This window comes from Phaseolus vulgaris, chromosome 11, assembly GCF_000499845.2.
Source record: "Phaseolus vulgaris cultivar G19833 chromosome 11, P. vulgaris v2.0, whole genome shotgun sequence".
Taxonomy (NCBI): domain Eukaryota; kingdom Viridiplantae; phylum Streptophyta; class Magnoliopsida; order Fabales; family Fabaceae; genus Phaseolus; species Phaseolus vulgaris.
Genome location: NC_023749.2, coordinates 1,354,150 through 1,370,015, shown reverse-complemented (window position 1 = coordinate 1,370,015; position 15,866 = coordinate 1,354,150). Strand labels below are relative to the sequence as shown.

Genomic DNA, 15,866 nt, shown 5'->3' with positions numbered 1-15,866 from the left:
GTATTAAATTAGTAAGGCACTGCATTGTTACATATTTGTGTATCTATTCATGAATCATCAAATCATTTTCGATTTTAAATAATTGTTTGTAAAACGTAACAAATTATAAGAAAACTAGTCATTGCTGGTAAATTTGTTTAACATTAGAAGTTTAAGACTCAACCTATAATTAATGGTGGGAAAAAATCTAAATTACAAAATTCAATTCATAATTATCCATATCCATATTAGTTTTAATTCATTTAAATGGATTTATTACAAATCCAAATCCATATTTTTTGGATTTTAAATCCAATTCATTTAATTGGATTATTCAAATTGTATTTTGAGATGGATTTTGACTTTGTCTGATCTAAGTTAAGCTAAGACAATCCAGTTGATGTCGAGCAAAGTGGGCTTGGGCCGATGTCTAACTGAGCAGTCTTGGGCCCATATCGAGCCGAGTAAGTTTGGGCTGTTGATGTCAAGTTGAGTTGGCACAAATCGATGTTGAACAGAGCAAGCTCGGGCTGATGTTGAGTCGTCAGGTCGGGGTCGATGTTGAGTCGAACGAGTCAGGCCAATGTCGACCTGAGAAAGCCCAAGCTGATGTCAAGCTAAATGGGCCTGGGTCGATGTCGAGCCAAACGGGCCCAGGCCAATGTTGAGTCTCCCAGGCCCGGGTTGATGTTGAGTGAAGCGGGCTCGAGCCAATGTAGAGTCCCCTGGGCCTGCCAATGTCAAGTTAAGCAAGCCTGGGCCAATATCAAGTCGAGCAAGCTCGAGCTGATGTCGAGTTGTCGAGCTCGGGCCGATCAAGTTGAACGGGCTCGGGCCAATGTTGAGCTGAGCGAGCCCTAGCCAATGTAGAGTCTCTCGGGCTCTGGTCGATGTTGAGTTGAACGGCTTAGGCCAATGTCGAGTTGAGCAAGCCTGGGTCGATGTCAAGTCGAACGGGCTTGGATCAATGTCGAGTCTCTTGAGCCCGGTTTGATGTCAAGCCGAACATGCCATAGCCAACATTGACTCTCCCAGGGTCGGGCAGATGTCGAGTGGAGTGGGCCTGGGTCTATGTCGAGTCGATTAGGCCCTAGCCAATGTTGAGTCGAGCGGGCCTGGGTTGATGTCTAGTTGTTTGGGCCCAAATCGTTGTCGAGTTGTTCGTGTTCGGGCCGATGTCGAGTCGATTGCGCCCTGGCTAATGTCGAGTCTCTCAATCCCGGGCCGATGTCGAGTCAAACGGGCTTGGGCCATTGTCAAGTTGTTCGGGCCCGGGTTGTTGTTGAGTCGTCTGACCCGAGTTGATGTCGAGTTTTTCGGGCCCGGTCCGATGTCGAACCAAGTTGGTCCATATTCAGGTTGAGTCGGCTTAGGCCGAGTTTGAGCCAAATTAGTTTGTGTCAATATCAAAATAAATTTGATGTAATTGACAAAGTGAATTTAATCTAATTAACAAAATGGATTGAATCTAGATTTAATCCACTTTAAACCGATTTTAAAAAAATCCATTTAAATCTTATCTAGTTAAAATCAATATGGATTTTAAATCTAATCCGAATTTGGATTTAGATTGAATTTTTCATTATCACCCTACTTATAATAATTGAATTAGTGTAACTAGATATACAGTTTTAATATATAATGTATTAATAAATTAGATTTTAAATTAAAGAATATAAATATAATTTCTTGTAATTTCAAACTTACCAAACAAATTTATTGCTTTTTTCCATGTCAACCGTCCTCTTTCAAAACATTTTAGTCTATAGTCACTTTCTACATTTTCTATATGTAACAGATTTAAATCTTTCAGGAATTAAAATATAAGTGGTTAAATTGATTTTATAATTAGTTAACTGTTTGAGGAGTTCTACTTTAAGCTATGCGCAACGCATTTTTACATAAATTTCATTGCTAATTAAATCATGACACATGGAAATTTCTAGTGTTGTTTTATTAATGAATTAGGGGGCTAAAAACAACTATAAATCGCGGAAAAAAAACAGATGCAAAATTACCTTGTAGTAGGCCCAAATTAGATCAACGTAGAACGAACAAGAGTTTATTTTTTATTTTATTTTACTTATGAGACTAAAAATGATTACTTACTTTTCTATTTTAAACCTAAATTATTTAAACCTTGACAAGATATTCTTAAAATAATGTTATACAGCTAATATCTCAATATTAGTGTATCCAGAAAACTAAACTAAATTTCTCCCTCAAAAGACAAATGATAAATAAGGATCACAAACAGTTAATTTTCATACATGAGATGTCAGACGCTAATTATACATTTTTAGAAATTGCAATCCAACATTAACCTATTTACCAGCAATTATCTGGAAATATGAGTTAGTTCTAACTTATAATGTGATAAAAAATGAAAAATGTAATTACATTGCAATGTCGAAGTTAGTTAAGATTATGTGGTCTATAATATTTATATAAGACGTTATTAGCTTTCCATAGATTAAAAAATATAATTATAAAATGTAAACATTTCATCCAAATCAAATAATAATTTCTGTTTATGGAAGAATCTAGTATCTCTCTTGAGTGAGTTGCCAAACATCTTGAATAATAAAGCTTGGGTTTGAACATGACATCAAATCAAATAAAAAATATTACACATATTTAACTAAAAATAATAATAGAAACTACATGATGACGAAAAAAAAATAGAAATGACATAAATAATTATATTTCCTAATTGTAACATGAAAGAAAAAACTAGTTTACGAAAATCTAAAATATAAATGAATATATGTGACTCCAAAATAAGTCTACTAATAAAGTTCTCCTAATATAAATATTACTATCAGACAACAAGGCATGGTATTTGGTAGACATTTCATTGTTGTGTTCTGTTGATTCCTTTAGTTGGGTGCAATTCTTTATATTTAATTACAGTTCATAACTTATGAACAGACTAAACGAGATGTAAGTGTTTTAGTCAAGCTTCAGTCTATCATTAATTAATAGTTCCTCAAACCAAAATCTAAGACTAAGCATACAACTGCATGTCAACATCGGAAACAAAATGAAAATGGTTCTTTCTTAGTCAATAAAATTTAGAACTACGAGTATTATGTTATACAGAATCACAGAAGTTAAGATGATAAAGAAAGAAAATTGATATTTGCCAACTTTTAAAGTTATATATAATTTTTTATATGATAGATTTAAAAATAAATTTGTAATTAAATTATATAAAAATATTAAAATAATAGTATTAATAGTTGTGAATATATCATTCTCCGTAAAAAAAAATTAACAAATGTCCCATATAAAAACAGTGCAGAAGAGTGTTTTTTTCATCTGACAAAAACAAGTCGAACCTGGATTACATTGCCATCAATTGATCTTGGGACGCGAGTAAAACTTCGGGTCCCTCAGAAACCTTGAAACCAACTCTGCCTTGTCAGTAGAAAGATCTGTGTTCTCTAGAATTTGCTCTTTTGACGCCTTGGCAATTGCTTGGACAGAACCAATAGCTTGACTAAGCTGAATTGAAGGATCAGAATAACAACAAATCAAGCTATATGCTTCGCTATCATGGTTTCTCACGTGACGAAATTATTATTGTTATGCTGTACTTATCCCTATAAATAGCACGAGCTGCATGAGCCTAATGTAGAAACAAATTGAAAACTTTTTCATGAATGCAGTTATCGGTACATATATAAAACGAATGCACAATATCACAAGTGTGTTTGTGTGTGTAAATGTATGACTATTGTATCTTAACAGTTTTAAACAGCTATATGATCAAGAATCCTGGGCTAGTAACTTTGGGTGAAGAAACCAAAAATAGGAAAACTAAATTGAAAAGTAGTTGCCACTTGATGCAGGAATTTACCGCATTTGCATCGTGATTGTCAATGCCTGGGATGGATGTAACCACCTTAAGGTAAAAGTTCATTCTTTGCACCAACTGCTTCCTCTTCAAAACCCATAACAACATTCGTACATCAACATTTTTTTTATTTCTGAAGGGACTCCAAGCACAATCACAGTGTATGAAAGCAGAATCAACCACTGACCTCATCTTTCAATTTTTCTCCAATTCTTTCTTGCTTGTATACTGCAATTAGTTGGAAAAATGAGAAACATAAATTCGAACAACACATTATAGTTTGAAGATTCTGATTTTACCTCCAGAAGAATGAGCTATTTTTACCATCTTTTCAAACCCCATTTCCAAGTCCTGAACTGGCACAAATGTAGGCTTGCCAATCACCATATCAAATCTTCACACAGATGCATACCATGATCCTTGTTCTTCCATTATTCCAGTAATACATAGGAAAATCAATCAGAACTCAAGTAATAAAACTCACGTGAAATATGACTGAATAAACGAATTAATTTGCTCTTTTGCTGGGAGTGCGATGACCACGAAAAACCGTGCAAATTGCATTTTCAGATTTTTAACTCTGCATGGGAAAATTAGAATCAGACATAAAACTCATAACTCTTAACTCAGTACATCCACTTGAAGGTATGCATTGACTCCATAACACAGCAACCAAGTTACCTGTTGAAGATTGAAGCAACATCGTTGCAGTCCCAGTTTGTCACAAAAATGAAGGCTACAGATAAACCCCCACAATTGAATATAAAGTCCTACAAGGACAGTCCTCAAGTTTCAGACTGAAATGGTGTTTGAAAGGAACGAGAAAAGAACATGGATAAAAACACAAAAACTGACAATTACCGGGGCAATGGGGACAAAGTTTAGGCGAAAAGAATTTGCAGAGAGGAAAGTAGAGATAAAATTGATGAACGATGGATGTTGATCCTCTTTCCAAGCATTTCTCATCAAACAGATTCCAGCTGTACCTACAACAGTAGGTAATAATGGACTCGTTCTAAACTAAAGAAAATGCATTTTCTAGTAATTAAAAATTTAAAACTCTCCATCAAGCTGTCATAATTAAGTACACGGTTAAAAGAGCATACCAAAAAGTTAATGCATTAAGATAAGAATTAGAAGCATTATTGCAGAATATCCATAATAAATGGTGGTTTTAGGTGTAGAACCGGGGTCCACACACTATGTCAGATATAAGAATCAATCTGATGAGAGTAATTCTCTTTACAACAATTTTCCAAAAATATTTTTTATTTTATTTTATTTATTATTATTTTTTATCAATAATTTTCAAAACATATATTCAAGGCACTTCGTCCTCCTATCAAATTCTTGCTTGAAAACACGAATATCAAATTCTTGCTTGAAAACACGAATATCAAATTCAAAGAAAGAAAATCGAAATCTAAAAGGAAATAGAAACAATTGAAATGAAATTCCCTGACGATTTTTAAAATATTCTTCTAGCTATGGAGGACATAAGTATTTTTCAACTTCTTCCTGTTGCTTCTTTCCTTCTTCCCTAAATAAAAACAGATCTCAAAGGCAAAATAGAGATGCAATAGAATGAACCTCTACTTCAAATTAGTGTAGAAAAGTCACAGTAGAACAGTTTCAAACAGCGTGAGATCAATTCCGTTTATCGATAAAATGCGATTTACAATCTTAACAAACAGAATCGCGGCAGTAATAAAATAGCGATTAACGAATCTGTTTTGGGAACTGAGAAACATTGGTACCGGAGAACGTGGCATGCGAAGGTGTTGAAGTTGTTGAGTCCATATTCATGAGGAATCGATCACAGAGAGAGCTACGAATGGAGAAGAAGCGCATTAGTCTGTTTTCCCAATCTCTGTGCGAATTCAAACAGAGAACAAGAGCGAGGAGAAGAGAGTCATACCGGCGACGGACGGAGGCTGCTACCAAGGCGGCGGCTGCTGGTTACGGCCACAAAAATCAGAGCCAATGGAAGCGAGCAAGGCGGAAATACGAAACGATTTGAATCGCAGGTTGCGTTGGCAGCACGTAAAGTTGCTGTTTCCCGCCAACAATAACAACAAATATATATATATATATATATATATATATATATATATATTTGAAAATGATTAATATTAAAGTTTTTTTATTAGTTAATCTCATTAAATTATAAAACTAGATGTTTATTTTCATAGTTTTTATTTGTAGTTGTGTATTTTTAGTAATTTTTTACTAATATTAAATGGTATTAGAGATACTGTGCTATTAGGAGTTTTGAAGTGCATTTTGAGTGAGTAATAGAAGCAGAATTCATAAATAAAATAAAATATAATTCTTATTTTTTTTAAAAGATATTATTTCTCTTGAAATTTACTATTTTCACAGATAAACACTCTAGATGTCTCCATTAATATTAAAATATTTCTCAATAGAAATAAAAGCTTTTAAAATATTTTTCTCAACTAATTCTTAAATTTTATCTTATTTTACTATTAACACCTCAACTTCAATTTTTCTTTAAAGTGTACTCTTTTTACAATTAATTTTTATATTAAATTAGGTTAATCTATTGACCGGAAAAAAAATCTCAACTACTTTTTGTTTAAATCCAATTATTTAATTATTTATCTTAAAAAATAAAATACCTTGTGTGCATATCAAAGGTTAGCTGAGTGACGGTTTAACTATTTAATTAAATTGGTTCATCGAAATTCTTTAGTATTCCTCAACAACAAAGTTTTCACTCGGCGAAAACTAGAAGTTCAAATGGTCGGTTATCCAAACGATCTACCCGTCTCTCGATAAAAAGAAACATTCATGTCACGTCATAAGTTAAGAGCATTAATCTCGATTAGGAGTTATAAAGCGTGATTAAATGTTCATTGGGTAAGTCTTAATCTTTCTAGCATATAAGATCCACTAGAATAGTATAAATAAAAGGGGTTCTGAATCCTGAAATATTATTATGAATCCTGAAATAGATCATCTACCTACATTGACCTCATGTAATTTGAACATTGGAGTATCTTTGTGGGTATCCCACCTTCTTGGACATTCAATAAGAGTAAGCGAAATTGAAGAGAAGACATGAGTAATTCAATAGGGAATATTCGATCTCAATAAATTGTAAGAACACATTATCTTTATTTATTACTCTCTTATTTTCTAAATTATTGTTTTTATTGTATTTAAATATAAGAAAAATGTTATTCCAAAAAGAAGAAATATAATGAATTGTTGCTATTCAAGATGCATAGAGGCACTAAAAAAATCTACAACATAGTTCGCAAATAAGATACTGAATTATTTTGTATTTAACAAACAATAAATAACTACCTCCCTAATTCAACACTATAATTTTGAAAATTGTGATGAAAAAATCAGTTTTCTTAACATGGTTATTCCACCCAAAAATAAGCACCAACAACTTCTTATTCATTTTAATATCGCTAGATTCATTCCTCCCCCAAATCCAAGTCTTACTTTATTTGAGTTCAGATTTTTTTTCTATATTTACTCTCATGTTCAATTTTTATCTGATTACATGCGGTTTCTACGTCCTTGCCTGAATTGGAAGCCACTAGATTTAGCTTCTATCTCTATAATTTTCCAGGGAATTTCTCATTCTGATGCAGTTCTTGATCAACATTTCGATTTTAACCACTTTATTGTTGTTAGGGTTCGAACAAAGAGGAACATTCAACACTGGTGAGATATGGCGACGAGTATGAGCAATGAGGAGGTGAAACCCTTCAAGATTTTTGTGGGGTATGATCCACGAGAAGACATTGCGTATGAGGTTTGTCGTCACTCCATCTTGAAGAAATCTTCGATACCTGTTGAAATCATACCCATAAAGCAATCAGAATTGAGAAAAAACGGCTTGTATTGGCGTGAAAAGGGGCAATACGAGAGCACAGAGTTCTCGTTTTCGAGGTTTTTGACTCCGAATTTGGCGAACTATGAAGGCTGGGCAATGTTTGTGGACTGTGACTTCCTCTACCTGGGAGATATCAAAGAGCTAAGAGATTTGGTTGATGAGAAATATGCTGTGATGTGTGTTCAGCATGATTATGTTCCAAAGGAGACAACGAAAATGGATGGGGCAGTGCAAACTGTGTACCCCAGAAAGAACTGGTCTTCTATGGTGTTGTACAATTGTGGGCATGCCAAGAACAGAGTTCTGACTCCTGAAGCTGTGAACTCACAAACAGGGGCTTTTCTTCACAGGTTTCAGTGGCTGCAAGACGATGAAATTGGGTCCATTCCCTTTGTTTGGAACTTCCTTGAGGGGCATAACAAGGCTGTTGAGGGTGACCCCACCACTTTTCCTAAGGCTGTTCATTATACTCGTGGAGGGCCATGGTTTGAAGCATGGAAGAACTGTGATTTTGCTGATATCTGGTTGAATGAAAGGGATGAGTACCTGAATGAGGCCCAAAAAAAAGTTACAAATTAGAGTGTTATTTGATTTGTGTGATCACATTCAGTGCATGCAGAGAGTGGTATCTTTTCAAAATGCACGGGGAAGTTCTGATATGGTGCAAGTTATGAGTGGTGGAGAAATTGTATATAGTTAGTACTTTTTTATGGTATTTCATTGAATGCCCTTCGTTTTGTTTTTCTTTGTATAATACTTATCAATGGGTCTAACATACACTTAGACTAAGCAATAAGTTGTTGTAAAATTTGGTTTTTTTTTTTAATAAAACGGCGTGTAATAAATAAGAAAAGTGATATATTGATAACTTGTATAACTTTATAATCTCAGTCTTTTGTCTAAAATTTTAGTTTTTTAAATGAAGGGACAAAAATATTTTTTTTTCATATCATGAATACTAGATTGTATAATATACTGATTGTTTGAGTTAAGGTTATGTTTCAATATTATTTCGGTCGCATAATCATCCAAAAGTTTCTGACAATTGTAAATCTCTCATTCGTTCTATTTATTATATTATTAATCATAATAAAAATATATGAATCATAATAAAAGTAGAAGTCAAATTCTATTTTTTATTGCTCTAAAACATAACTATATGTAGATATTTTTATTGTAGCCAACCAATATACTAACAACATTTAAGTTTGTACTATTTGTTAAAAAAAAAAACAAAGAATTGATAATATAAGTATTTGAAAATCATTAATTTCACTATTTGCAAAGTATTTCAGACAAGAATCTTGACAACCTCGACCTAGAATATTTAGTATAGTTAAAAGTAAGTGTATTTTTAGTTAGTGGGTGATTTGTATTTCTTACTTGTGTATTTACTATAAATATCTCTTTTATCCTTTTTGTATTGGGTCTTGATATTGACTTAATTCAATAATAAATGTTAATTATTAGATATCTTTTTATTTATGTTGATACGACATTAATGTCTTTATATATGAATATCGACACACAATCTATTTATTTGCACTATCAAGTTCGATCCATAATGTTATAACCACTAACCTCATATATAAGTCAATAAAGCTAAAAAGCAAATTTAACCATATGTGTTTTCAATCGGGCTTAACCCACTATCCCCACACAAAAATTAAAAGTTTGTCATTAATTTATAAAGAAACATAAACACTTTTGCAACTTCGAAAAACAACACACACGCTACATAAATTAGATTGAATTAGCTTATGACTATAGTTTAAGGTAGTCATAAATTGGTGCACATGCTGGTGGTGAATACACATGGTATGCATAAAAAATCATCTCATGAAAGAAAATAAAAGAAGTATGATGAATGCTATAGTATGATGTCTTTCGCAATATTTCAAACTACAATTTTGTTGGAGGAACTTTATTTCCCATGCATGCCAAATGGATATAGACGAGCGCAAAAAACATTATAAAAAAATGCAAACCTGGTGTTGGATTAAGGGTAAAGTTGTGTTTTAATTGTTTCTTAAAATTTAATTTTTTTATAATATAATAATGATTATTTTTTGTTAAAATTTGTTAGAATAAAAAACAAATTTTCATTAATATGAACAATGTTTTTATTGTTATTTTTCTCTCTCTCTTTTCTCCTCATCCAAAAACAAGTGGAGAGTCCTCAAAATAGTAACTTATGTTTTACTTAATAGGCCAGAGTAAACAACAGAATAAAATATTTTAAAACTACAAAAAAATAAATAGAAAATAAGTTATATATTATCGGGTAAAACCAATTTAAAACGTTAGCTAATCACACTAAGAAAAAATTAATGATTTTTAAATAGATAAATTAAAGTTATAATTAAATTGAAAAATTATTTTGATAATGCCTAATATCAAAGGCAAATCCTCCTCCTACCTCTATACCTCCTCCAGTGACTCCATATTAACGGTAAAAAGTAAGTTTTCATTATTTTAAAAAATTTAAATAACTTTAAATAAAGCATAATTTTTTTTTAATAAACTTAGCTGCACCGAACACTCCATATATTCTTTCTAAATACAACACTTTCTTTATTCTCTAGACGCATTTTTTAAAAAACAGTTCTATCATTCGAGTGTGTGAAAGGGTTATCGAGAATATCCGTGTATTTGACATTTTTTAATGTGAAGATATTTTTTTTAAATTTAGTACTTCATTTTTGCAATAAAAAAAAGTCACTTGTCAATAAAAATATCACAAAACTTTCCTTAACCACCAATATTCATCATCGCTTGAAAATGAAAATGAAAAAAAAGAAAAGAAAAATAAGACATCATATTCTCCACACACTACTAAAAAATTATTAAATAGAAACCAATTTTAGAGACTAAAAATAATCAGTTGCTACATTGACTAAATTAAATATTTTGTTAGAGACTAAACAAATTATTAGTTTCTATTATTAATAAATAATTTATAAATTGATATCTAAATAGCTACCAAAATTTCATCTACCAATTATTTTTAGATTTTAAATTTAGTAGCAAAATCTTTAGTACCTAATTGGATACCATTTTAGAAACTAATTTAAAAATCAATAATATTTTTAATTTCTAAAATAGTTCCTAATTTAATGAATATAACAACTAATTATTTTTTATCTTTAAAATTAATTTTTATTTAATAATTTTCTTTGTTGTAATGAGATACCCAAGATATTATTGAAATAAAATAAAAATATTAAAGTGCAGTATAAAGGTATGGATATAGAGTAAGTATTTGCGTATCAAACTCTATACGAATATTAGTTGGTCCATAGCGAGAGAAGGTGCAATTCATTTAACTCAGATAAACATAAAAGGTTTAAACGGACTTAAATTTGTTTAAGATGTTAATCACGAAGTAGATGGCGACTCTGACCTGAACCAATTAATGTTTCTAGCGTTGCGTCTTAGAATTAATAGCAAAATGAAACGACAAAAGTACTCACATTTTAAGAAGATTCTGAAATTTTCCACAGATGGTGATTTCATCATAAGGATTCAAAATTAGAGTAACATTTCTTTTTCGCTAATTTTGTTGAATATTAATTGCTTATTGCATTCCTTGGAAGTTTAGCAATTGCCAAAGTACATAAACGACAACAAGGTTGAATAAAACGTTTCCCTAAATGTCGAAATTGCTGATTATGACAATGATTTTGACACAGTGAGAAGGATTATAAAACTAGAGTTTATTAAAAAAAATATTATTACAAAACTGATTATATATTTCTTATCATGCAATACTTTAGTACTGAAAAAATACTCGAAATTATAAAAAAAAAATACTTTAAAAAATTCATAAAAATTCCATATATTAAAAATGTCATTAATTTTGTTATACTCGCTGTGCTGTGACCACACTTGAGTGGTAGCTCCATTGCCATGCATGCATTCACACTTAATTTTATACATATTATTTAAGTTATTTGTTCATAGTTTCAACTAAATTTTACTTGTCATAAAATATTTTATGTATTATTAATAGAAATCTTTTATATACCTAATAATATTTTTAATAAGTGAATTATAAATTTAATTTAACTCTAAAAAAAATTATGTACGGATTATTCACGAAAAAAAATCGTTCTATTATTATTTATAATTAATATTAATATTATAGTTAAATTGTAGTAGGAGAGACTCAAAGCAAAGTTCCAGTGACAAAAAAGTTTTAGCAGTTACACAAATTAAATTTTATTGTTATGTTATGACTATTATTATTATTAATATTAATAATATTTACTTTATTAATATTATTAATTTTATAATGTTAATATATATACCTATCAACTTTAGTTCGAAGATAATATTTATCAACTTTAGTTCGTAAGTAATATCATGAATTCTAGTTACCTACGGATTCAGATTTCATGGACAATATTTTATAGATAATGTTAAATTTACCTACAGATTCAAATATGTAACTAATACTAAATTTACCTACGAATTCAAAAATCATGGATAAAAATCATTTTTTTTAATTTTATAAAATTTATTTATATATTATAAAATACTTTTATTATTAAGGTGAGATTTTCAATAAATAAATATAGTGAATATTCAACACTAGTTGCAATCTATATTATCATACATTTTATTATAAAAGAAAGTTAACATTTAGGAGTTAACACTAACTTAAACATTCAAAATTTAGCTCAATATTATTCAATATAATTTTAAAAATTTAAGCAAAATAATACTTAAGCATCATCTATTATCAGTCAAGTTAACCATAATAACTTCCTGTCGTGACCCATACTATCTTTTCGATTTTAATAGCTATGTTTCTTGTAATGGTTAGAATTGACCCAATTATCTTTTTTTCTTTTCTTAAATTTTAACAAATATCAAATTTTTGAATTTTGGAATATAGTGAGATTTTTCTCTTTTTTATTTATTTTCCTTATTGTAATAATTTTTTCTAAAAAATTATACGTATATTTAACTTTATTATTAAAGTGAACCTAACACAAATATTAATTAAAAACATGTTTAAGATAAAATTTACAGCCATGTGTGTACTGTTAATAATTTCCCGTAATTTTATTTTATTAAAATGAAAATAAAATAAAATTATGTCAAAGATTCTATTTATAGCATATAAACGAGATAATCCTTACCTTATAGATTGAATTTTATGATAATAAATTAACTTAAACTCACTTTTTTAAAAAAAATAATTAAAATGAAAATGACTCAAAGTACATAAAATTTGTCAAATTGGAACTGATTTAAGTATACTTTTAAATGCTATCATGGGAATTCTATTCATCAGTTAATTTTTTCTCATCCTACTTTTAAAAATGTAATATAATTCAGTGATGTATGTTTTTTATTTATTTTTTAAGAAATAAATCAAGAAAATATAGTTTTAAAAGGGTTAAATATGTTTTTGTTACGGTATTATTACGTAAAATTATTTTTTATTTACAGTTTAATTTTATATACTCTAGTTATTTATATTAAGAAAATTATTAAAATGAGACATTATATTTCTTTTACTTGTAAAAAGAATTTATAATTTTATATTATAATATTATCACATTTACGTTAGTTAATATTAAATATTTTAATATTTTATTTTATATTAAAATTTTCATTTTAGGGAAATCTATTTTTATTTGAGACTCGGACACACCTCTTAAAATGTGTGTTTGTGTCAGACACATCTATCAGACACCGATACACATATAACACTTGTAAGACACCTAAAATGTTCAATTAAACAAATATTTATTAGATTTTTGACAATTTTAACATAATTTTAAAAAAGATAAATATATTAAATTTCTGTAAACTCAAATGTATTGTATAAATTTTTATTATAACTATATAAATAAATAACAAATCATTTTGAATTTTTTAATCTTATATTTTAGAAATTATATATATCTATATGTCTTTTCAATATTTTTCTCAGTATCTATGTTATATAGGTTTCTATTATATTGCAAACAATAGAAATATAATAATAATAACATAAATATCTACAAATAAAAAATATCAGTAAAAAGGAACTCCATGTAATATATTTATTAAGATGATTATTTGTTAAATATGCAGAGAAGTGAGAGCTACATCCTTACTTAGAACACTTGCACTACATCCTATCCCCTTGGCCGTTCGTGAAATGGGGAATGGATATTATCGGACCTTTCACACCCGGAAAAGGGCAATGCAAGTTCCTACTGGTGGGTATAGATTACTTTACCAAATGGATTGAGGCTGAACCACTAACAGCCATCACCGCCCGGAACGTACAAAGCTTTGTGTGGAAAAACATTGTCTGCAGGTTCGGCCTACCTCAGATCATTATCACAGACAACGGTCGACAGTTCACCGACCGTGGGCTAGCTGAATTCTATGAGAAACTTCACATCAAACATATAACGAGTTCGGTCGAACACCCTCAAACCAACGGTCAGGCGGAAGCCGCCAACAAAGTTATTCTCAATGAGTTAAAGAAGAGACTTGGCCCGTCCAAGGGAAATTGGACTGAAGAATTGTTAGAGGTTCTGTGGGCTTATCGTTGTACTCCCCAGTCAACAACCCAAGAAACACCTTATAGCCTGACGTACGGCACATAAGCCATGATTCCGGTCGAAATCGGCGAGCCTTCACTACGCCGACAGACGTTAGACCTAGACTTAAACAAGGAAAGTCTACTAGTCGGCCTCGACCTCATCAATGAATTAAGGGACAAATGCAAGATAAGGGAAGAAGCATGCAAGATACGAGCAGCACGAAGGTACAACTCCAAAGTGAAGCCACGAAGCTATCAGAAAGGAGATCTAGTTTGGCGCATGCGCAGCGACGCCCGGAAGGACGGAGGAAAGTTTTCAAGCAATTGGGAAGGTCCGTTCCGCATCTCCGACACAGCAACAGGAGGAGCTTATTACTTAGAATATTTGTCAGGAAAATCTGTACCGAGAACGTGGAATGCCACGCATCTCAAATTCTATTACAGTTGATGAATAAACTTAGTGCACTCTTTCCTCGCTCGGTAGTTTTATCCCTAAGGAGGGTTTTCTACCGAGAAGGTTTTAACGAGGCACTTTAAATCACCAATCTTGGTCAGAAATTCAATTAATTCACCGTTCATTCGGTCGGAATACATAACGAAAGTTATCCGAATTGTAACTTAAACGTTATTCACCAATCTTGGTCAGAAATTCAATTAATTCACCGTTCATTCGGTCGGAATACATAACTAAAGTTATCAGAATTATAACTTAAACGTTATTCACCAATCTTGGTCAGAAATTCAATTAATTCACCGTTCATTCGGTCGGAATACATAACGAAAGTTATCCGAATTGTAACTTAAACGTTATTCACCAATCTTGGTCAGAAATTCAATTAATTCACCGTTCATTCGGTCGGAATACATAACTAAAGTTATCCGAATTATAACTTAAACGTTATTCACCAATCTTGGTCAGAAATTCAATTAATTCACCGTTCATTCGGTCGGAATACATAACTAAAGTTATCCGAATTATAACTTAAACGTTATTCACCAATCTTGGTCAGAAATTCAATTAATTCACCGTTCATTCGGTCGGAATACATAACGAAAGTTATCCGAATTGTAACTTAAACGTTATTCACCAATCTTGGTCAGAAATTCAATTAATTCACCGTTCATTCGGTCGGAATACATAACTAAAGTTATCCGAATTATAACTTAAACGTTATTCACCAATCTTGGTCAGAAATTCAATTAATTCACCGTTCATTCGGTCGGAATACATAACGAAAGTTATCCGAATTGTAACTTAAACGTTATTCACCAATCTTGGTCAGAAATTCAATTAATTCACCGTTCATTTGGTCGGAATACATAACTAAAGTTATCCGAATTATAACTTAAACGTTATTCACCAATCTTGGTCAGAAATTCAATTAATTCACCGTTCATTCGGTCGGAATACATAACCAAAGTTATCCGAATTATAACTTAAACGTTATTCACCAATCTTGGTCAGAAATTCAATTAAATTAATTAACCGTTCACTCGGTCGGAAATTCAATTAAATTACCTTAGTCAGAAATTTAATTAAATTATATATAAATGTCCAAGTTACGCGCGACATCAAATTCTTCATCAAAGCACCGTCGTCC

At 30.8% G+C, this 15,866-nt stretch overlaps 2 protein-coding genes across 5 annotated transcripts; one reads left to right on the top strand and one right to left on the bottom strand.

Moving 5' to 3' along the window:
• Positions 1-3,218: 3,218 nt before the first annotated feature.
• On the bottom strand, positions 3,219-5,893 carry LOC137831980 (protein PARTING DANCERS). Of its 4 annotated transcripts, none has more exons than XM_068639931.1 (9): positions 5,757-5,823; positions 5,596-5,666; positions 4,700-4,824; positions 4,520-4,608; positions 4,323-4,418; positions 4,138-4,232; positions 4,026-4,066; positions 3,842-3,925; positions 3,219-3,486 (listed from the first exon to the last, which is right to left on the bottom strand). In XM_068639931.1, exons 2-9 carry the CDS (start codon positions 5,642-5,644, stop codon positions 3,337-3,339), a joined length of 729 nt encoding a protein of 242 aa, XP_068496032.1. In that variant the 5' UTR covers positions 5,645-5,666; positions 5,757-5,823; the 3' UTR covers positions 3,219-3,336. The 4 variants fall into 4 exon arrangements, with proteins under 4 accessions (XP_068496032.1, XP_068496039.1, XP_068496022.1 ...); XM_068639938.1 differs by having other exon boundaries at positions 3,229-3,486; positions 3,842-3,916; positions 5,757-5,893; XM_068639921.1 differs by having other exon boundaries at positions 3,229-3,486; positions 4,700-4,818; positions 5,757-5,893.
• Positions 5,894-7,292: 1,399 nt separating this feature from the next.
• Positions 7,293-8,558, top strand: LOC137831974 (protein CDI-like). Its single transcript, XM_068639909.1, has one exon. It carries the CDS (start codon positions 7,551-7,553, stop codon positions 8,292-8,294), a length of 744 nt encoding a protein of 247 aa, XP_068496010.1. The 5' UTR covers positions 7,293-7,550; the 3' UTR covers positions 8,295-8,558.
• Positions 8,559-15,866: the final 7,308 nt, after the last annotated feature.

Bases quoted from the DNA above. Each gene is read 5' to 3' on its own strand.
- LOC137831974 (XM_068639909.1), top strand. From the start codon at position 7,551: ATGGCGACGAGTATGAGCAATGAGGAGGTGAAACCCTTCAAGATTTTT.
- LOC137831980 (XM_068639931.1), bottom strand. From the start codon at position 5,644: ATGAATATGGACTCAACAACTTCAACACCTTCGCATGCCACGTTCTCC. The intron at 4,419-4,519 runs GTAACTTGGTTG...TTTCCCATGCAG, and splicing joins GTTGCTTCAATCTTCAACAG to AGTTAAAAATCTGAAAATGC. The intron at 3,487-3,841 runs GTAAATTCCTGC...CCTTCAATTCAG, and splicing joins ACAATCACGATGCAAATGCG to CTTAGTCAAGCTATTGGTTC.